At 41.8% G+C, this 22,971-nt stretch overlaps 2 protein-coding genes across 2 annotated transcripts in view; one reads left to right on the forward strand and one right to left on the reverse strand.

Moving 5' to 3' along the window:
• LOC126565600 (endocuticle structural glycoprotein ABD-4-like) overlaps positions 1 to 22,971 on the reverse strand; it is a 113,351-nt gene that overhangs the window by 71,571 nt on the left and 18,809 nt on the right. The window lies entirely within an intron of this gene.
• On the forward strand, positions 18,439 to 20,972 carry LOC126565606 (cuticle protein CP14.6-like). The gene is made up of 2 exons (XM_050222800.1): positions 18,439 to 18,447; positions 20,589 to 20,972. The coding sequence occupies exons 1-2, from the start codon at positions 18,439 to 18,441 to the stop codon at positions 20,970 to 20,972; spliced, it is 393 nt and encodes a 130-aa protein (XP_050078757.1).

Consider the following 22,971-nt stretch of genomic DNA (forward strand, 5'->3'; position numbering starts at 1 on the left):
CAGGATAGATGCTGACTCTAGCCAAGATCAATGAATCCTCTCGCGCCTTTAAGGAGAAATCCACTACCCCACTTTAATGCTTCTGTATTACAGTCCTAACCAGTTCAACAACTCCTAACCAATTGCTTAGGATACACCCAAAAATGATCCACTGGTAAATGCGACAACCCAAGTAGCAGTTTGAAGCAATAATTACTTTATTTTATTTAAAGTCCTACCCTAACTTCAGCATACGGCAAAGAAAGGATGGCAGAGCATTATCTACGTTCTTTGCGTCCTTTAATCGATCGATAAAGCAGCATTTGCTAATATTTGAGCGCATTTAAAACCCACTCCTAATTTAAAAGGTTTGTAAGAATGGTAATGGCCAATAACAAATGCAGGTGAAGGTGGATGGAAAACTTTCAGGACTCTTTGCTATCACCACTGCGGTAGTCTGTGCCTGCTATAAACCCAAACCACAGAGATCACTACATCAGGTCGAAAACTACACCTACTTTGGGCCAAAGTTCAGATGAATTGATGAATTGTTGAGATTCTTTTATGTTGTGTTATATTTTATTTATTTTATTTAGTATTCAGTATGACGGCACGTTGCCGTATTGTCAACACCATGTGTGACTGAAACAATGAACATTAATAGTAAGGTATTTCCTCCTTATGCTTTGCCCTATTCCCGGCATGCTCGGTTGTGGGGTTGTTGTTCAGGTCTGTTTGTTGTTGTTGTGTGTTCTATTCCTTAGGTGGATGCAGTTGTTTTATTTCTGATACTATTGGTATGACTATTGCAGCGATGGAAGTTGAATGCATCCGGGTTGGCTATTGTGGTTAGATGGCTATTTTGTATCTTTTCAGGCATTGGATAGTAACAAACAAAAACACTGTTGTGACAATTTTTTGTTATATGTTGTAAGAATATAAGAATACTTTATACTTCACAATTTTTTGCTACACGTAGAAGCACATTATTCCAATTGCAAATTCTGTGCGCTACACTGTAACCCAAACCATGAATGATTCCGTTTCATGTTAAAACAACCCTGTTCATAAAAAAATCAATCCCTTCTCCTTAGGAGAGAACAGACAGCTCGCATCCTCCCTCCAAAAAAGCAAACCTTCTCCACGTAAAATCATGCACAATTCTTAAGACGGATCCAAACGCACCCACACGACTGCAATAAAGCATGTTAACACATCTGCGTGCTGGGGCTGTCCACCGATCCGGCAAACGAAGCTATTCCACAGGGACTAGTTCTTCTGCCAACCTAGGAATCTCACAATAAACCAACAAAAGCACGAGCGTTCGTCTTCATCGGTCGATTGCATTTGCATTTGACCACAACCGGGCGGCAGACCACTGGGCCCTGCCCGGTATAACCTCCACATAGTCCCAAGGTTTTGAGGTTCACCATCGGCCACCGGCGGATGTCAAAAAAGACGGTCTTCCATCACTCATCATCTCCGTACAAAAGGCCCGCACATGGTGAATTGCGTCGTGATGGAGACGACGATCGACTCTCCGGTGGCGTTGGGGCATTGTTTCAGCACCCAAAGTATACAAAGGGATGATGCGCCCGTGCGCAATGGCGCCGTTCTGTCAAAAGCTGACCCCACCAAAACCGCGAACGGTATCGATTTCAGGTGTACGGAAAGGCCAGACCGTGAACTGTTTTCGTGGACAGGGAGGAGCAAAAAAAACACTCGCAAACCACAAACGATTGCCATAGAGCGGGTTCGTGTCTTACGCTGCGTTGAAGTCACTTTGTTCTTTGACCGAAAAAAAACACGAAAAAAGGTGCTAAGGGATGCACTAGCCTAGATTTTTTTTTTCGGGAGAGACAAAAGGGATTGGTTTAATAAAAACCACATTCGAACAAATCGGTGCCGAATGCGAAAGGGTAAGGTGTGTTGAAAATTATGCTTTATTATGCCCTTGTTGGGTAAAGGTGAGCAATTCTTTCGTATCCTCAAAATTTACTGACATCACCTCTCGTGATGGTAATGTTTAGCAGCTGTAAATGAATGTTTGCCTTTGCTGTTACGAAATTCTCTGTCATGATATTTGAAAATGCGTGATGCGTTCTTTACCAAGTAAAACTCCTCTGTTTCTTTGTACTCAATAACTAATAATCTATATCTGAGCTAAATACACATCATCTTCTTATAATACAACTTTGTACATCTGAACCTGCACTCAATGCTTGAACAACTGACAGCCCGTCAAAGCACGGTGGGTTCAAATGCTAGAATTTATAAACAAACAATCAAAAAGGCAGCTTCTGCAGACAGAAACAGCACAAAACTGCAACCCCTCGTAATGACCCCTCAATTATATCTGCTCCCCAGTGCGGTAATCAGCACCCTGATAGGAGTTCTGACTTATTGCTCCGCAAAACGATATAATTTAAAAGACACGAACCGCCGTTGGGCATTTTTGCGGCCATCTCGCACGATCGTGTAGAGATCCCGCCCGTACATGTGCCGACCGATAGGCAATAGGTTCATGGGGAAGTCTTTTGTTTGGCAAATGGTGCCGCCACACCGATTCGCGAAAGACCGTTTCGAAAGCTGCGAGAGGTTCAATGTCAGGAAATAATAGTTGACGGTATTACAACAGTTGCTCTTCTTCGCTTCAGTATGCGCAAGAGAAGCCAGCTAGGAAAAGGTCAGTGGCCCGCGGGCGATTCTGGTGCTGTACGGTGGATGAAGATGTGGCTAAATTTGGAGTCGGAAGATTGTCGCTTTATTAAAGCAGCACACATGTCAAACGGGACGCAGTAATGGAGCACATGGGAAGATGAACGATGGACAAGCTTTATCAAACAAGCTACGATGGTGAGAGAACTGTACGTTGGGAAATCAACGCAACAGTGCGTCAGTTTTAGGCTCATCTTGTTGATATGTTGTGATGAATAATGTTTCTAATGAAGGCTAGTTTAATGAACACTTTTTTAAAGGTTAAATTTTAAATCTTTTAAGCATTGCGCGGTAGGTACGCAAGAGGTGCGATTGTTCTCCAAAGCTTGGCTTGATAACTTTATTGTGATTGATTAATTCATATGTTGGCAGCTAGGCGAGGAATGTTGAAATCTTCAGACAATAATACCATTTGGCATTTAACTTGCATAAAAGTCTTTCAAGTAATACTGTCATTGGATTAATAAGTTTCCTAGCGTCGGATATATTTCACATGACTTGCATAACATGAACTAAGATGGCACAATCTTAGGGCGTTTCGGGATAATTTTGACAGTTACATTTTTGTTTATAACTCGTGATCGAGTTGGCATAGGAAAACAATCAATACGTCATTCGACAGCTAAAAGTGTCGGAACAAGCAGCGAAAACATCCCGTGATAAAAAAATGCCAAAAAAGAGTACATTGTGGAAGCGGATCACATGCATCATGATGATCCGCGCCGGACGCGACAACCACCGACACGGTTAACACCCAGAACAACCGGTGGCTGGCTTACTGCCCGGCGGACGTGACACGGTTGCCGCAAACCAAGTTCCCCCAGACGGTGATGGTGTTTTCCTGCGTGTCATCGGAAGGGGACGTGATGCCGCCCCACTTTTTCGAGCAGGGGCTGAGGCTGAAAGCGGACGGGTACATTTCCATGCTGGACACCGTCGTAAAGCCTTGGATCACGAGAGTGGCCAACTGCAGAAGTGTTCCAGCAGGATTCCGCTCCGTGCCATACAGCCTCTAAAACAATAAAGTGGTTGGCGACCGATTTCAACGACTTCACCGCGCCGAATGTGTGGCCTCCCAGCTCCCCGGATCTTAATCCAATGGATTATTTCGTGTGGGGCGCAGTGGAACGGGACACCAACAGAACCTCCAGCAACGCCAAGGGGGAGCTCAGGTCCGTTTTCGCGGCCCTACCCCGCGAAACTGTCGCCAGGGCTTGTTCCCGGTTCCGGAGACGGGTGAAGGCCGTAATTTCACTTTGTCCAGCCAATCTTGGAGGAACAATTGCTATGATAAAATAAAATGAGATATACTCCACACAAATTCTGTGCAATAATGTTATTTTTACTGATAATTTACTGCGCCGACAATTTTAAAAAGCCTGAAAGTATGCATTTTCGTTTTACAACAAGTAAATTATAAAGATTCAAACTTAAGACTATTTAATTTTGTATTGCATAGATTTTCCATTGTATTTCCTATAATTATTACAATAAATAATTCAATAATAAGAAATTAAAAATTCAAAACTAATTGGCCCATCAAAAAACAAATTTGAAAATAATATGAACACTATAAACGAGCAAGACAATCGAGCATGCCCGGCATAAGGCAAATAATAAGGAGGAAACGCCTTACTATAAATGTTTATTGTTTCTATCACACATGTTGTTGACAATACGGCAACGTGTCGTCATGTTTAATAGTAAATAAATAAAAATAAATGCTTGAGCAAGAGATATGAGTTATATTTCATAAAGACGGTTTGAACATAAACAATTCATTTACAGCCATTTAACCTCTTAATTTATCCTTTTCTTTAGCTAAGCAAATAAACAAATTGAAGAATGCGTTAGATTCAAATGCATTTCAATTGGTCGGATTTTCATTTGAGCGTTTCCCACACAAACAGGTCAATAATTTTAATTATATGGTGACCGGCAGTAGCGTAAATATCGACAAGTAACTGGGAGAACTCATCTTGTTGAAAGCATCATCAATGATCACACTCATAAACTGGTTGACATTTCAATTTCAGCATCTTTAATACTTGTACGAGCGCTGCTTAACTACGTTCAAGTGCTTAGCACTTAAATTTTTAATTGGCTGCGTTTATGCCACAAATGTAATTGGCTTTTTGGTCGACACCAATATACTGGCCAGGGTGACCATTCTATAATGCTCTTAGTTACTTATTAATATCAGTGATGGTTGTTCCATAAATTCAATATTCTATTTTAAGCTTATTTTCAAATTAAAACTTTGATAAAATTTACAACAATTCTAGGTAGTTTCCGCTATGAGTAACGTTTGCATAATTTGTCACCCTACCGATCACGAGCGCATGAATGTTGTACGATCATCACACCCTCCGTATCGCGACACCGATGGCATTTGATCGATAAAGTGCGAAAATTAATTTGTCATCGAGTCGTACTTGAACCGTACAGAGGTCGAATACCACACACTCCCTAAATAGCTGCGATTATTTGCTCGTGCACAGTCGATCCGACGATCACTTAAAATGTTCCATTCTAGCATATACGTTGCCACCTTAATAAAGAACCAAGTCGTGTGTTCATATATCATCTTCAACTTTATCCCGCTCGGAACGTCTTCCTCACTGTTTTACCGACGAGACTTTCGAACATTGCTGTCTTAAAGCAATTATCCCCAGATAAAGAAACAAAACGAAAATTCGGTAGAATGTGTTTCTGTTTAATAGGTCATCTAGCATGGTGGTACATTCTAGGCAGCTCGTGGCGCCGAGTAGACGAAAACATCACACTCAAATATCATGCCCCGAGGAAATGCAAAGATCCCGAAGATAGTGAACCACATAAATTTTCTCTCCCACCTTACCGAGAGGAGTGTGCATCTGTTTTGTAATTTTTTTTTATTGTAACGCCGACATTCATTCGGTATTCGGAGTATGATGTACGGCTACAACGAAATAAAATGTAATCGCCATTTTTCTCTAAGCACTAGCACCCTTGGTTCTAGTTGGCGACCGATCGTGTGTTTCGCAAATGGGGAAATGAGTTTTTCATTTCTCACGCTTCTTCGCAAAGTTGACGGATATTTATTTTGCCTGTTTTGTGTGTGCTTTTGTGTTCGCTCGAATCAAGATGATCCGTGGGCGACTCGTTTAGATCGTTTGTAGCACCGCCGAGAGGTGTGAATAAATAGAAAATGAAAACGGGAATGATTGTAAAAGGTTACTAAGGGCTAAATTGTGTTTTTTTTTCTATGTGAAAAAATATTAAATTCAATCTCTATAGCAAAATGTATCTTGCTTAAGATTTCGTTAAGTTATACTTAATTTTTATAGGTTATAGTGAGTAGCAAATCAGCAGCTGGTGGCTATACTGTGATTATGGTACAAATAGAATCGTGCTCTTAACATTATCGCATTTGAAAAGCACAAGAATTCTCCTAGTCATGTTGATGACTCAACCAGCTCCGAAGGAATCGTTGAACAGCTCCAAATGTAGGTTAATAACAAGCCGTAGCTAATGTTTCTCATCCATTGTACGGTGGCAATTGCAGACGATGCATCGTAATGAATTCCAGTATCATATTTCAGTTTGCAGTCAAATCAAACCAGAACTGCTCGTTTGACACGCTTTAATGCAGTTTAATGGTTACACATTATCGTGTTTTGTACCGTTTAGCCGTGCCTTGGGGTTGTGAAATAATGGTATAATACTTTCATGATCACTATGGTGCAAATATTAGTGATAACACACAACTCCCATACAATGTAGCGTTGATTGTGGCCTGTGGTTTAGTTTTATTCAACGTTTCATTGCTATCCTGCCGATCGTTTGTCTACAGCCAGGAATGATCTCCATAAGATTCGTGCGGTGGTGTATGAGTATGAGTTTCTTGGGGCTCTACTTTTAACATTCATTCCACATCGTCCAAAAACTGCAACGAATGGTCAAGAGGAGTGAAGAGTTCGCCAGTCGAAGGTGGTCGTGCATCGTTTGCCTTTCGAAGTCACCTAGGTTAAGTGTTACGATACAGTTGCGCGGTCGGATAAATGTTACGTAGAATCACCCAGCCGACCCTTAGTTTTCTTCCTCACTGGCTGACTGTTCAGGAGCGTCTGTGTGCCCTTTTTGAAACGCGGTCCAACCCGAAATTGCCCAACCAGCCCACGCGCACTACTGATAATCTTAGAAAGTCCCGAACCCATTACACCGCTCATAAAATTACTCTATCGACCGATGGAGGTGTGAATTATTTCATCGCCAATCTGGTATCGGCCTAAGGTAGCCCAGTAAGGAAGTAAAATCTAGACTGTGATTCATCTGTAGGATCGGTTTGTGAGTTCAACTTTCAGCCGTACTCAACAATTTTTGCGATTGTAAAACTATGCACCTGTAAGGCCAAACCGTACAGCGCGCAAAACTCCTCCAACAAAAAGGTGTGATGAAGTGTGGGCCCATCATCAATCATAACAGGGTGTATTGCTTCCAGCATAATTCGTACCATTCACCATTCGGAAGGTGAGAAGATATCTCACCACAATGAGGAAAACAAAAAAATAGGTAGCTCGTGGTTCCTTTTAATGATGGCAATTAATTTTCGATTAAGGCGACACGTTAGTAGAATATTTATTTCCCAGTAGAATCACGGCAGCATAAAAGTGAAAACAGCGAATAAAATCGAGAATGGGAGAACGCTCGTGACCTTGGCGATTGAAACACCCACGATTCAAGCACATCTAATCGCTATTTTGTCTATTTGGTTTGTTAGAGAATGGAAACGTTTGTTTTGCGTTTGTCAAATCTTACAAGCTTCAGTGATGGTTGATCTTCTCTTTCCTTTCACAGAGCTTGTTTGAGGCATGAAAATATGCAATTTTAAATAACCATTGTAAAATATTTTTTAAGTTTAATAAATTCAACAGTTTTTAACATTTTTTGCATTTAACGTCCTCATTGTTTTACTACATCCTTTTATATTCTAGCTCTTTATCTAAGCTCTTTATTCTGAGATATTTTTCTTCGACTTTGAGGTAGCTATAATTATAATGAATCCTTATATTTTATGTTATTTATTTTGTTTTGTGATCTTTTAATTATTTTTGCACTAATTTACGCAATTACAAAACATTGCCTTTGGAGCAGAAAAATAGGTTGGCCGTAGAGTACGAATGCAGACAATTAATGTTAAAACTAAGAATAACAAATGTAGTGCTAAAAGTCAAAGTAGAATTGAATTTAGTAATCCTCATATCCTTGTAATAGATAGAGAGAAACAGAACGAAACAAATATATTTTTAGCATTTTGAGAAGAAAGTGAAGTATAGCAACCTTCCAATAAAAGACTCTACACTGAAAGATTCTACAAGCAAAGACAACTCAATCTTTTTACGGTTTATTAAAAACCGAAGTTGTTTACGAGTTCCTTCATATGGTTTTTATTTGAGAACTCGAGAAAATTGAGAACCACCGAGTCGCCTCGAGCTACTTAATTAGCTCATATCCTTGTAATAGATAGAGAGAAACAGAACGAAACAAATATATTTTTAGCATTTTGAGAAGAACCTTCGTATTCTTTTTTTTGCTGAAGGACCTCCTTGTCGTATTGCTCGTAAAGAAATCCTTAACATGGGCCTAATTTATTTATTTCTTTTTTTTTTAGGCAACTCGATCTACATTCTGCTATTTAAAGGCTGTATCCGGTCTTTAACAAGTTCGACTATATACTTGATTTAGCCAAAGAGCTCGCTAGCCCCATTGTGTCCAAATGTCCTGCTCACAGACACCGGCAAAGATAGTCCTTAGCACAAGCCTTTCGAAAAACCCGTATTTCCGTACCGTACTATAGTCTGGTAGATCGCAGAAGTTTGTTTATCCGTTGTAGGCACGATTCATGGCTAGTCGGGCTCTATCGCAATCAAGGCTTCCGGCAAACATGTATTTTGTCTCAATCACATTCATCCTCTATCCAATGTAATGGTGTAAGTCTCGTAAGCTGTTGCAGATGTCCATCCGTTGATGTCGATTTCATCCGCGAAGACACCGAGTTGGAGATGTCAGACAAAAATTGCGCCCTAGTAGTTGTTAAGGTACATATGCTTCGCATAAAATCTTCCTGAGCTATGTTAAGCAGAATTGGTGGTGTTTATACATAATTCGATTTTTTTTGTAAACGTAATGTTAGTATGGTCTGTTTGACGAACTTAATTTTACAACCTGCTTCATCAATCGCAATACTTACGATTCTGTTCAAATAAATAAATCAATCAAGTCGATAACGACAAATCTAGATCTTCTATCCTTTTGGTGCATAAAATGGAGCCAAAAAATTAACTTTTTATAAGAAACTAAATAAGATTGTCGTTTGGAAATTGCATTTCTTTCAAACATAACACATTTTTCATTATTTTAAGTGTAAAACGAATAAGCATAGGAAACATGAGCAATAATGTAAATAAAGAATTTTTATATGTTTTCTAACTGTTCCAATTGTTTATTTTTCCTAGGCGGAAAAATCAAAGCAAAGACAGGTTGTCCTAAACGCACATTTCATACGACTAAACAAATTGATATTAAACATAGAAAGATTAATGATCTAACGATACACACACATCAGTCACCCCAACAAGAAAGCATATCAATAAACCTTTCACGCTTTCTTTATGGGACGCATTAGAAAATAACTATCCCACCCGCTCTGCATAAGCAAATTTATTTCAATCACTGCGAATTCCCTCCAATTTTACAACCCTCCTTCGTCACTTATGCAATATTGCACTAGTTTTTTTTTTATATTGAGCTGCTGATGATTACTATCGCGGCAAATTGCATTCCTCCTAACAGCGTTTCGGTTGATTTATGGGATCACCACTGGTCGCCGCATTAAAACTAGCCAGGAACGCGATCCCAAAGCGATCATGCCGGTGTGGGATTTGAAACGTGAATAAGCACAACATCCTGCTCCCAAGAATGACTCCAGAATGGTTGGCAACGATAGAAATTGAAGCATTACACACCGATCCTCACTGCCCCAAACGTTGCGACAGTATCGCTCATAAATCATACCGTATTGTAATGACGTTTCTGAACTTTCCGGTACCTTAAGCAGGCGGGTGTTCGGAGTCGACCGGGAGGCTTTGCAAGGTTTTTGAGTGACAGATGCGCACTGGATGGACACGACACCACACAAACATGCGGTAATGCCCCGCGGTTGTGGTTGGTACTGTATTATTTTCTCCTTTGTCAAACGAGGCCCTCGGCGTGAAGTTCCTGAGAGGGAAGAAGTTGGTGAATTAAAATTCCCAAAATAAATAGTGCAGGCAAAGCATGAGGATAGGCATAGACGCGCTAGATGAGTTAGAAGATGATGTAAAGATCACCCCCGAAGAGAAGAACTCTATATTTATTCTATTTCTGCAGGCATAACGTCAATCCGGACAAGTTGCTTCACTTGACATTTCAATCGCTGGGGACACGGATCTTCCGCCGGACTGTGCAAGCGCGAACAGACGGACAAATGGACCCGATGGGAGCTGCCTACCCGGCTGCAATTAGTTGCCGGTCACCTTCGTGGGGTGGCGATGTCTTGCGGTGCACTTTGTTTAAGTTTATGGAAATTGCTTCCTCTAATGTCGCCCGTTGCTCCTTGTGACGTGAGCGGTGAGCGAGAGAAGATTTCGCAAGGTCGTCCACCGTACCGAACCGGAGTTTTCGCTCTTTGGATGATCTTTCGATTAGTGATCCGGCATTTCGGGCGCAACCTTGCGCATCCACTATCGGTGGCGATACGGTTCTAATGCGAATTTAATCGGTTCCTGAAGTAACTGCCCGCGGGAGAACATTTATACACGCGTAAAATATTTCGATTGTGTGTTTTCTCTAACTTCCCACCAGCCAACTCAAAGCTAGTGCCCAAATGTAAACGATTCACTTGCTGGTCAATCGGTTGTTAATTCGTTTCACCTTTGGTATGGCCGGTAGCTAATTCATCTTCATCCAAAGCACGATGTTACGATCCGTGCTGATGGCTGACATTTGATGTGAACTCATCCGTCACCACGGACAAAGCGCCACACTGGTGAAGATGTTGGGATAGCAAAATGTTCCAATCGTCCATTAATCTTCACCCGAGCACAACCCAATGAGCTCCAGTGCAGCTAAAGCACGCGTACCGGTCATAATATACGAGCTGCAAACTGCACGATGGCAACCACGACGCCTGGGTAGTTAATTAAAACAGTTTTCAGGCAAATTTATTAACCAGATGCGGCGCAGTTTTATGACACCCGGTGTGTACTTACGCCACCAGCCGGGTCGGTCGGGCGTTTGGCTTTCTCTTTCCTTCTTCGCAAACGCCCGGTAAAGTCAACCGGTTGTCCGGGTGTCGAAATTTCATGTTCACACGCTTTAAAGTTGTGTCGGTCAGCATCGTTTATGTCGGCTACCGGCTATCGTAAAGATATGTGCTTGCTAAATGCAATTTGCCCAAACTCACAAGATCAAGTTCGATCACCATTGGATCCCGAGCTGTTAGAGGCTTATCGATCGAATCATTGCACCTGAAGGTATTGGTTCAGCCTAATCGCACCCCACTTAATCCTGCTCATCTAGAATCGTGTAAAAACATAACCGTTTACTCACATTGCAACACGGCATCTGGGCGATTTTTAATGCAAAATTGCTCTATCCGGCCAATCAGATCGCCCCGGTCCGGTCGTACTCAAACCGCACTGCGGATCGCATATCGTGAAGACGCTCGAATGCCGACGGTGTTGGTGATGATGGCGATGATGCAATGCATAATATTTTCAGTACAGCTTGGGAGGATCCTCCTCCGTTCGCTGGTTCGAAAAACCGGCGCCATTTGGAGCCTTGGCACGCGGCCGATCCTAGATTCGCGCTCTGGCCGGAGCGTGCATCACTCCACCTTGGACGGGCGAGTGCGGCCGGGCGCGTAAAATTGACTGACATTTAACGGTTGGCAGCGGAATAATAAACTAATAATTTGTAATCTCACAAACCAGCATCAATGTAGGGTTCGGTGGAGGTGCCCGATCAGCAAACCGAACGACATCATTAGACGAAGGCAAATTATTCTAAATGCGGCTAACATCAGGCGGGTGCACAGGTATAGCCGTGTTATGACAGCCTGTTGGGGAGGACAAGTTTGAAGCCGTTTGAACCGTGCACTGTCACCTTGCTTTGCATTTGCATCCTCTTACAAAGAAGAACACATTCGGGCTTTTATCGAAGCTGCTCGGACGCAGAACAACGAAGCACAATTAAAAGCTTCACCTCCTACAACAGTGGCCTTTCAATCAATCAAATCCGATCATGCGCATTATTTTGTGTGCATTCTGTGCGAGAAAAAAAACAATCACATTTTAATGTTTATTTTAAGCCACTTGAATTCACACCTGCCCGATAAGCCGCGTGGCACGATCGAGTGTTAAGCTGGCAGTTTGGGAGGGCCGTCCGTTAAGGGACGATAGTGTGGACGAGAAACCTACAAATGTTAGTTTGTGTGACCAAAGTTAGGGTTGTCCTGTTTGTGCCACTCTATGTGCATACTTGTCCATACCAGTTAAGAGCAGTTTATGGTTATCGCTCTGTCAATTATGTGTTCAACAGATGTAAGCTGTGTTAATAGCAACTATTTTAAGAACTACTTCCCTGTGTGCTTGGACGTGATAGTAGTGTTAATGATATTTAAACAACAGTTCAAATTAAACTGCAATAAAGGAATTGTCAATTAGTTGTGCTAGAGACACGCATCGTACACTCAATCGTAATAACATGGCCATACATGGAAAGCTACTGAAATCGGTTATGAGGGGTACAAAAGTTTAACAATAATTTATTTTATTTATCTACACAAAATAATTCATCACTCAGTCAGTTGTGGCTTTTGTTTGGATATTATTGTTATCATCCATTTTATAAATAAGCTCAAACTACAATTTATACAAGGATGATGTTAAATCTGGATAGTGGATGGAAATTACAAAAAAAAATGTATTAAACGCTTACTAATTTAGAACACGGTTCGGTTGCAGACGCATTAGCGGCACTTGTCCGGGCCCATCCTTCGTAACAAGGACTGACTATCCGGTTAGGCTGTTACGGTTAACATTTTTAGAACCCAGTACAGCCAAGGATCTGACAAGATTTAAATTTTAATTGACAGGATTTGTAAGATTTTCAAATTTAATTAAACAGCAGATTGATGTCCTTAGGCTTTTCCTCGGACAAATTCCCAACAGATAAATTATCACAATTTAACCAATATGGCCATGTCATTTCATCAGAATAAAGAAAAAGTTATCACAATTTCCGGACTACATATTATTGCACTGGAAAAAATTATACTTACTTGGTTAGTTCTCTGTCCAAGTCCATGTCTCAGAGTTAGTGTAAGTACTACGAATATACAAAAAAATCAATTTCGGAAAGTATAGTTGTGCCAATTGCTCGGGAAGGGACTTAATCGATCTGATTAGTAGTATTTACTCTTTAATTAACTCTGTAATGCTCGAGAAAGCCGATTTAAAACCCGTACCAGATTCGCTAACTTCTCAAGCAACCGAAACATAAAATTTTATATAATGAATTGTTGGAAATAAATGTTCATAATAATTGCAAAACAACAGTATAAACACTTTACTAAATTCAGTATGCAGCGGCTATTTCTGTTAGGCTTGCACATAGATGCAGCTGTTTCTGCAAGGGGATGCTCTTACTAAAACTCCTTCGTCCCTTAATCTCCATTGATGCGACCTAGAAGGTAAGCTTACCATCTACACCTCCTTGTTTGTAACACACCAGATCCTTCCAACAAGACGGTTCCTGTCATATATGCCATTAGGCCGTTCTAATAAAACGTTGAAAAATATTTCATAAGCGTGTCCTCCCATTTGACCAAAACGATCAGCAACCTCCGTTCGCGATCGTAGCCTGTGGGTATTAGCATACGAAATCCATTTATTACGAGGATGAAGCTCCCTTTTATAAGTAGCTCTGTAATCATTTGTAAGAAAATGACGCTCACTAGCTGACGTAACTCCGTTCAAACGGAACTGTATCGATACCGTTGCACCTCAGGGCACATTACGACGCATCCGAACGGGACGAAGCGATATTCGAAGGCGTTGACTGTGATATCACGAGCAGGCGGATGCGTGACATAGTAGGATGATGAGTCGAACAAAGCACGGAACCTGTCAACGAATGCATCTAAATCACAGCAAGGTATGCAAAAGGCCACCCCGAATGGGAACGTTAGTTCTTATCGGCTAGGCTACAATCAGCTGTCAAACGTGTATTAAGACAGAAGACAACGAGAAACACATTTTAGGAAGTCTGTGGCAGAGAGCAGACATGATGAATGGCCAATTAGAATACACACACCCGACCCATTAATAACTTCCTTCCAAAGCGCAACCCGCGATCATCGTGAGCGCAGCTTTATTGGATTTCACCATCGCCGAGCCAGGGTAGCAGATTACGGATTCGAACCAAAGAACAATTCAATTTAATTAGCTCACTCACAGTTTGAATCACTTTCTTTCGAACACTTTTCACAGCTTTTAACGAGAGTGTCACGAGTTTACCATTCCAACCGGTGGCAAATTATTGGCCCGTGGTCTGCCGTTTAATGCTGCCGTTAGAAGATTATTCCGACCGGTCGGGTAACCTTTTCTCCTTCGACATTGATAGGGTTTTGGGCTATTAATTTAAATTACGATAGCTTCAGCATTCGGCCGACGGCACACTTATCCCCTCGGCGGCAAAAATATCCCCGCATACCTTCGAACGCACAGCAATCGAAGATGACTTAAATGTCGAAAACAGAAGGATGAGTTACTACTTTGTAGCACACAAGCCTCGTGTACCGAGTGAGTGCGTGGGAAACGATATCTGATCTAGGGTGGGATGACGCTTGTTCTAGTACGATGCATTAGCATTGGTGTTAGTATGTATAGTAATAGTAGTACTACAACTACTACTACTGCTGCTAGTACCCATACGACTCATCATTCAAATTGGTTGCAAAATCGTAGGCGGTTTGAAGAACCAGGAATGCGGACACTCGTAAACATCCGGTTTAATTGAGGCTAACTCAAAACGGTGTTCGTAGACAAGTTATTCCTCACAGCAGTCTATCGTCGCTTCTCGCCAAGGAGAACGCTTCGCAATTTAATTGAATAAAGTGATTGATGAAGTTAGAATGCAATGTTGCGTAGAAACGAAAAGGAAAGGATCCATGAAAATAAAAGTGGTCCGGATTAAATAAGAGCAAGAGTGTCTGGAATAATCTTGTCATAGTACCTGCTTCGTACCCACTTCATCGTAAGAAATGGGAATGGTAGCAACAGAGATTGGCTGTAAACAGCGATAAACAATTCAAACAAGACTCATACAAAGTCTCAAGTGAAGGGGTGAATTGGAAATTTTTAATTATAACAATTGAAACAGTATCTGATATTCTAAACAAGAGATTCGTTATGATGTTGCACACAACAAGATAATCGAAAACTAGGAATCCTCAAAAAGTCCTTATTTAGAGATAGAGGATTAAGGGAATTAAGACGATCGAAAATTTAACATTATATAAAAGCCTAAATGACTGATTTTTATGACCGACAAGTAAAACTAAAACTTAAAATTTTATTTACAGACATTGTAAATAACATATTAAGATTCGAGAGATAATTTTCAAGCTCCAGATTAGAAATCACAGGAAAATGTAGAACCATAACGAAAAAGCCACTGACATAGGACATCTTCATAATTTAATGTTACCGAAACGAACATTTGTTTCCTTCTCTAATGTTTCTTCTCTAATTACCAGAGTTGGTCATGAGGAATACGGTCCTGGATAAACATTTCTAACCTGACGTTATTAAATTTTACTGAGATAAAAATTAGATGAGCTAATGTGTAAGGAAAAAAACATAGGAAACATCCACGACTTATTTATCTTTGCTCAAATAAAAAGTTATAAAAAGGTAAAAAGGGATAAAAGAAAAAAATCAGCATACATATTGCATGTACAAAAACATATTGCTTTATTTTATTTCTGAAAAAAATTAATAAGCACTTTAATGACTCACTATTGATGTTACGATCGAGTACGATTTTGCTGATCGTTTATGCCGATACTTTATTAAAGAATCCTGGTAGGGAAATTGGAGGCCACACCTCATCGGGGACGGCCGGGTGGTGTAGGCGACAGCGGCGCCGGTCTTCAAACGGCAGGACCGAGGTTCAAATCCCATTCGAACCGTCCCCCCGTAGTGAAAATTGACTAACCAACTACGTGGTATCGGCAGTCTAGTAAGCCATTTCGATGGCCGGCATGACCTTAGAGGTCGTTAAGCCAAGAAGGAGACCTCATCTAGTGGTGTGCATCGACGCCCTAGCCAATTATTATTACAGGATTATTCAATAACAACATGTTCATGGCCATAGCCGGCTAAACAAACCACCAGTTGAAATAGTCTAATCTGCTGTAATACATCGATTCCAATGTTCTTCCCCATTCACAGGGTCGTATATTCTCCAGAGCATCTTGTTTTCGAATAAGACCGACGGATCAGAACAAAAGATCAAAGCTTTGAAGTCATTTATGTTGTTTGTTCTATCGTCCAATCCAACATGAGATCAGTATCTTATCTTTACATCACTACACCATCATTAAAAAGCTCGATCGCTAGAACAAAATCGTCCGACATTGCGACTGAGAATCATAGACGATAATTGAACGGTTAAGAATGAGCCATTGAGATGTGTAGCCGTGGTCATTGCTGTGATCGTTATAATTATTAGTGAACAAATAATCGCCCAAAAATTAGTTGTTTTACTTTACATTATGAGTAAAAACGCAAACAAACGCTTAGCTTGTGATGATCCATTTCGATACACTTGTTTTTCACAGCATTCAATGTCGCACCGAGACATCTCTCAACAAGAGACAAACTCTAGCTCAAAGTAATTACAGTTTCGCGTGTGTCCCAGGCGGATGCGTTAACCGTCCGACCGTGTTGAACGCCTAAAAGAAGGTCCCCTCCAAAAGCAAGCCGATCTTTGTCGTTCGCTGGAATTTACCCGGGATTAAAATGGTCTTTCAATAGCAGTGTTCTCGCGCCATCACTGCATGCTACCTGCCAAATAATGGATGATTAATTACGGTAGCATCGTATCCCTTCCTAGTTTCTTTCGCGACCCCACATCGACGCTACTGTCATCTTGCCCGAGGTAATTAGAACGACATTTGCGGGTGGAATAAGATAAGTTTTCATGAGCCACGGTGTGCTTCAGGTTTGCTTCAAAAACTCCCATCGCTTTTGCCTGTTTCCCGCAATGTTCGACTACCCGCCCCGAACGAGGTTTTCGATCTAATCTACCGCTGACCACCGTGTGGCGTTAAAACCTTGAAAACTGCCTCTGGCCACCATTCAACTGATGATCGCCAAAGCAACGCGCCACACTTTGCACCGAGTAACCTTTGCTGTGCGGTGATTGCCGTCACCAACCGTCTCGTCTGTTTTCAGCCGACTTGACTATTTTCCGGGACCGAACCATTGTAGCAGCGAGTGTGCAAAAACGGAGCACCCTTCCTGAGAATCGAGTAGGTATCAAGCGTGTGACATGTGTTTTTGCAAGCGTGGAGCATTCGGGGAGGAAATGTCCGAAATAGTTCAGCGTGAAGAAACCCACCCGCGACTTCTCCTGTTTGCTGAATGGCGTGTGATTTCTCATTAATCGTAACACGAGGCCCCCGGTTTGCTTATGTAAGAAGACGCAAGCTGAAGCGCAAACCCGGTTCGGTATGGGGTCATCTAATTAAAGTTCTTGCCAGACTCGCTTGAACGCTGGTTAGTGTGTTACCGCCTATCAGCATCATCGAACCGCCCTGAACTGGGAGCTTTTACCGGTGGCACTAGCTAAAGTTACGTGGATCGAAATCTTCGGCCAACGGCGAAGATCCAAACCTTTGGCAATATCCCTTCCACCAAAGTGGCTGGAACCTTTTGGCAGGTTAGGGATCTTCGCCACTACCACTCATGGATCACCATTACCATCAAAGTCGCCCCAAGTTCGCGGACCCGGCACGCGGGTAAAGGAGTACAAGAAATATTATGATCCCTCCGACACGGCCTTTAGATGCGGCGAAAACGTTGCCACCCCGGTTGCACTCCAGTATCGCCGAGTGTGATTGGCTCCTCCAGGCAGACTCCTTGCAGACGAGTGCATCACTGTGAAACCGCGGGAAGCAACTGCACTTGCACGCTACAGTGTGTTGATGTGAGCGGGTTTGCGGATTCGCACCAAGTGGGGGATGCAACAGAACCATCCACCCTAGAGGGGCAGGAAGGCAAGAACATGCACACGCGCGTGTGTGTGTGTATATTAGATGGCGGAGGGTTTCCCCATCATGGCCCGTCGTACTCTAGTGCCGCATTTAATAATAATCATATTCTTTTTTTTCACTCTCGCTCTCGCACGACCAAGCTTTGCTGTGTTCAGAGTCTTCAGGAGGGAGTTGGGAAATTGAAGTCACAGATTCGAGTATAAATTCACATCGGGTGACCCATCAACGGTATCATACCTCGGCCAAGCATCCAGCGTGCAGCATCGCATCACAGTGCAGTCCTTTTTCGGCGTCACAAGTTTCAACCAGCAGGATTACCGGCGCTTCGACCAGTAGTGTCTCCGCTCCCGTCAGTGAACAAAAAATATTAAACAATCATGAAATTCGTAAGTGTTAGCGGGGCGCAAGTAAATGGTGATTATTTATGTGGCTATGTGCGTGTTTGTGGGTAAACACTGGGAAATAGAGTCGATCGTGTATATGTGCGCGTGTGTATGCAATTCGCACTCTTTAAGGACATTTATGGCTGTGAGCTCGTGCAACAACTGTTCAGAGTGAACTCTAAAGTGTAAAAAAAAACAATTTTTAAACTACTTGAATTAACTTGTGATACAGCTACTGAAAACCTTATTCAAAAACAGAGTAATAATGATAACTCACACAAAAGTATCAGTATAAGAAAATATTACGTTTTACTGAAGGACCTATTGTATGGTCTAGTATATCAGAGTTAGGAAGAATTCAAAGGAGATTTAGGATCGAATCCATTACGAGCTTAAAGAAGGACTTCTGCTTTGGCACTGTATCTTTAAGAGGATTTGTGGTCTGTCATTTAAGACCTCCTTTATTTCGTTGCTAGAAAATCAGTCCTACTTACGGGCCAACGATCTGGATAGGATTCGATACTCGGTCATGTTGTGTGAAAGGCTGGACATTAGGGGGTTTCGGAAAGTAAATGTAATATGCCAGGCATGGTCTTGATACACGGTGGTGAGTGCTATCAACGAGTCCAGTAAGCGTTTCGATGGCCAGTGTAACCTAGTAGGTTTTCAAGCCGAGAATAGTGAGGTCTTGGGTGTTTTACATCACGTTCGGTGCAAAGACTTTTCCTCACTCACTCGCGTAATATTTATATTACAAGGTCCCTAATGTCATATGAAAAGGACCCAGTAAGAAAACATTATTCCAGAAAGGAGTCTAGCGCTCACACTAAACGTCCATTTGAGACCAAAACAAATAACAATATTTTTAAAGAATGAATGAATATTCCAAACACGAGGATTAGAGCATTAGGAATGATTCTTAGTTGTTCGTATAAAATTTTGAATGATTTCGATACTGACGCTTAATACTTAAGGCTGGGTTACTAATTGAAATTGAAACCACGTAGTTGGATAGTCAGTCCTCACTACAAGAGAACGGACCAGATGGGATTTAAGCACTCTAGTCCTACTGTGTGAAGACTGACACCCCTGTCGCATCGAACACTTCGAGCCCAACTATGACTTTGAGTAAACTAGTAGATCTGAAAAAGTTGTTTTAATAATGCAGGAATCTTTCAAGTAACATTTCTTCGTTGATATTACAACCATTTTAATCACATTTTAGTTGGATCTGAACTCCATCTTGTGGTGTGAAAGTCAAGTGCTTTTACAATTGGGTCACCAGGTTTACGCTTTTTTCCAGCCAAAGGATTACTCATTCCACAATTAAAAACTTCACTTTGTTTTGTGATGAATCACTTTTCTAATGACACTCTCTATCATCGGTCGGTAAAAAAAACATTGCACATTGATTGAGGTCATAATACTACGGACGATACGGAACTATTAGGCGCGCTGGCCACTTAGCAAATCCCAACCGTGCAAATTAACTGCAATCTAACGAGCCCGTTTCACGTTTGCACCACCGCCTGCAGGAAATCAATCACCCAGCGATCCGATTGTCCTGGTGGGCAAATTTGCATCGCCGTACCTATGTCGGCCGGTACTAATCGTTCAATTACTGCCAACTTCACTCATCTTGCGCACGCTCATAAACCATCCCGCGGATCAACCGATCGATCGATTGATCGATGGTACGATTGGTGGTCGGTGGGTTGGTTGCAAAGCAATCGATGCTCCCGATACTGGATGCTGCCGAGCTTCGCCCCAGTCCTATCCGGGGTGGGTGCAGGAGCAGTTGAAAATGAATATGCGCGTTACGGTGCGTTGAACAAAAACTCCCCCGATGCCGATTGACATTCGCGGATGCGGTGCAACGCGATACCTCTAACTCAGCGCACACTATCTGACACATAAAATCTGTCAATTTATTGTGTATGGAAATTGCGCAAAGACGCTCCAACACGGGCGCATGAGGCATAGTGTGGGATTAGGACCAAGTTGAAGCCGTGTGCAACATGCAACAATGAAATGATTGCATTCCCGGAGGGTGCCATAAAGCTTAACATTCATCAAATTATGGTTCACGAACTAATCCCCATGCTTTGACATGGCTTGCATGTGTGTGCGTTTGTATTCCACAGATCGTACTACTAGTTGCCGCACTTGTTGCCGCTACCTCTGCCCAGATTCGCCCGCTACCCAATCCGCTCCGAAATCCGGCCGTTTACGGTGGTCCCGAGGCGAGCGCCGTCATCCTGAACCAGGTGTACGAGCCCAACCCGGACGGTTCGTACATCTACAGCTACGAAACGAGCAACGGCATTCGGGCCGAGCAGCGTGGCTTCCTGAAGAACCCCGGAACACCCGGCGAGGCACAGGTAATGCAGGGTTCGTACTCGTACACCGGCCCGGACGGTGTCGTCTACACGATCAACTACATCGCCGACGAGAACGGATACCGTGCCGAGGGAGCCCACATCCCGTCCGCCCCCCGATACAACCCCCGCTATCCTGGCCAATTCTAGTAGGCGGTCAGCACGAATGACCGGCTTTTTGGGGGGCGAAGCGCAAGACTGAGGGGAATTGATATTTATTAGCTAAAAGATCGAGCTGCTAAAGATCACTCCTACCCTTCGGTTTCAATGCCGTAATGATACGATGCCCATCCTCAATTCTTCATCTCCCATGCCTGGCCGCTGGAGGACTGCAAATTTCTCGACCAAAACCATTTCCATACCGAACGGTCACCTCAGCGCCATTAGCAGCGGATCCATGCGCAGTCAACTGTGGTGATTGGTACTGCGTCCGTTCCCTCGCCGTTGCAACCATTGAACGGTGTGACATCGAAGACATTTAGCCCTGCCGACGGACGGACCGATCGCTAATGATGGCCGATCGCATCCAAAGCACTTTTGTAAAATAACTTTATACCCATCCCGTTTGACCGGCCGCCCGCTGGCCAGTATACTCATTTGTTTATGCATCCATTCGTTTGCTCATGCAGTTGAATATTTTGTATTACGTACCGATTTTAATAAATCACGCAACAGCCTTCACAAAACAGGCCACACCGAAACCGTCCTCTAAGCCTCCGGGTGCGTTGGTGGATAATATCCGAAGAAAAAACGCTTTGTCGTCTGTTGGATGTTTGTTTTAATACCATTAGATATTGACCATAATTTCTTGATTGCAGTGGCTCTTTACTATTTTTTATTACATTTTGTAACAATTTTGTCAGCACAAGAAGCTACTGTCAACAATATTAACTAAATATCTTTATTTATTTGCGTATGTCCTTCTGAAATAAATTAAATTAACAACTTTCCGGGGTTCTCCTCTCAAAGCTTAATTTTTCTTTTGCAAACTTTATAGAGTTGGGTTTACGGATGATTAATAGCCATTCTATAAAGACCGTAACAGTATGCCCAAATTAAAAAAAAAATTGTGTTAAATGTTGAAAATTAAAAAAAACTTTGATTGATACACTTTGTTGTTTAATAATTGCATATTTTTTATTTATATTTTTATTGGATGAAATTCTTGAACTCTGAGTTAAACGATCACTTCGCAATACGGTCAGACCGTTCCTCAATTGAACAATTTTAACAATTTAAAAAATACGTGCCTCGGTGTGAATCAATCCGGAATATTAGCGCCTAAATGTAGATGAGTTATGCACCCCCAATGAAAAAGCATCCTTTTGAACAGATATGGGTGCAATCTGTAGTTTTGTTATGGTAGAGCAAATACTCCTCGCTTGAAAATCAAAACAAAAATCTTTTCACTATTCATTTATTAATAAAGGAAAGAAAAGAACATATAATTTTAAATCATAAGTTGACCAACCGTGCGTTAAAAACAATCACACACGAAAATGTGAAACCTATCCTTCGAGGCTATGTTTTGATTTCCTATCGTATAAACAACAATCTGGCAACGTGATATTAAAGTCAACGGCTCCTCACGGATTTTTGCACGTTAGCAAGTGATGGGGTATACGGCCGACCAAGGCTTCCGCACCGCGGTTCCACCGGTTTTGTGCTGGGCTTTATCATTCGTCTATTTATGGACGAGCTTGATTTATTTGAATTTCATTTACTTTTGAACAGTGTAAAAATAAATTTTAGTAGTAGTGGTAGAAAATTCTCCTGAATCTGAAGTGAATTGATAGAAAGCTACTTTTGCATTAAATAAATCAGCCATCCGTCGAGCAGGCCTAATGTGAATATCATACATAAAAACATGTTCCAAAAAGTCCTAATGTGTGTTATGCTTGGTTTCATAACGCTCCGTTAAACTATGCTGTGGAAAAGTCATTCAAAAGATTGAGTAATTTATTTACTTGAACACTATGATCTGACAAATAAAAGGCAATTTACCAAACCGAATGAATTTTGCACATGAAAATGTGTAACTCTTCGAAAAATTTGGCTGAAAAACCTTGTGATTAAAGACCAAAACGCCTAAATGTATGCAAACAGTATCTAAATGGATGATTTTTTCAACCCAAAGAATTCTAATTGT

The sequence above is a fragment of the Anopheles maculipalpis genome, chromosome 3RL (genome assembly GCF_943734695.1).
Source record: "Anopheles maculipalpis chromosome 3RL, idAnoMacuDA_375_x, whole genome shotgun sequence".
Classification (NCBI taxonomy): domain Eukaryota; kingdom Metazoa; phylum Arthropoda; class Insecta; order Diptera; family Culicidae; genus Anopheles; species Anopheles maculipalpis.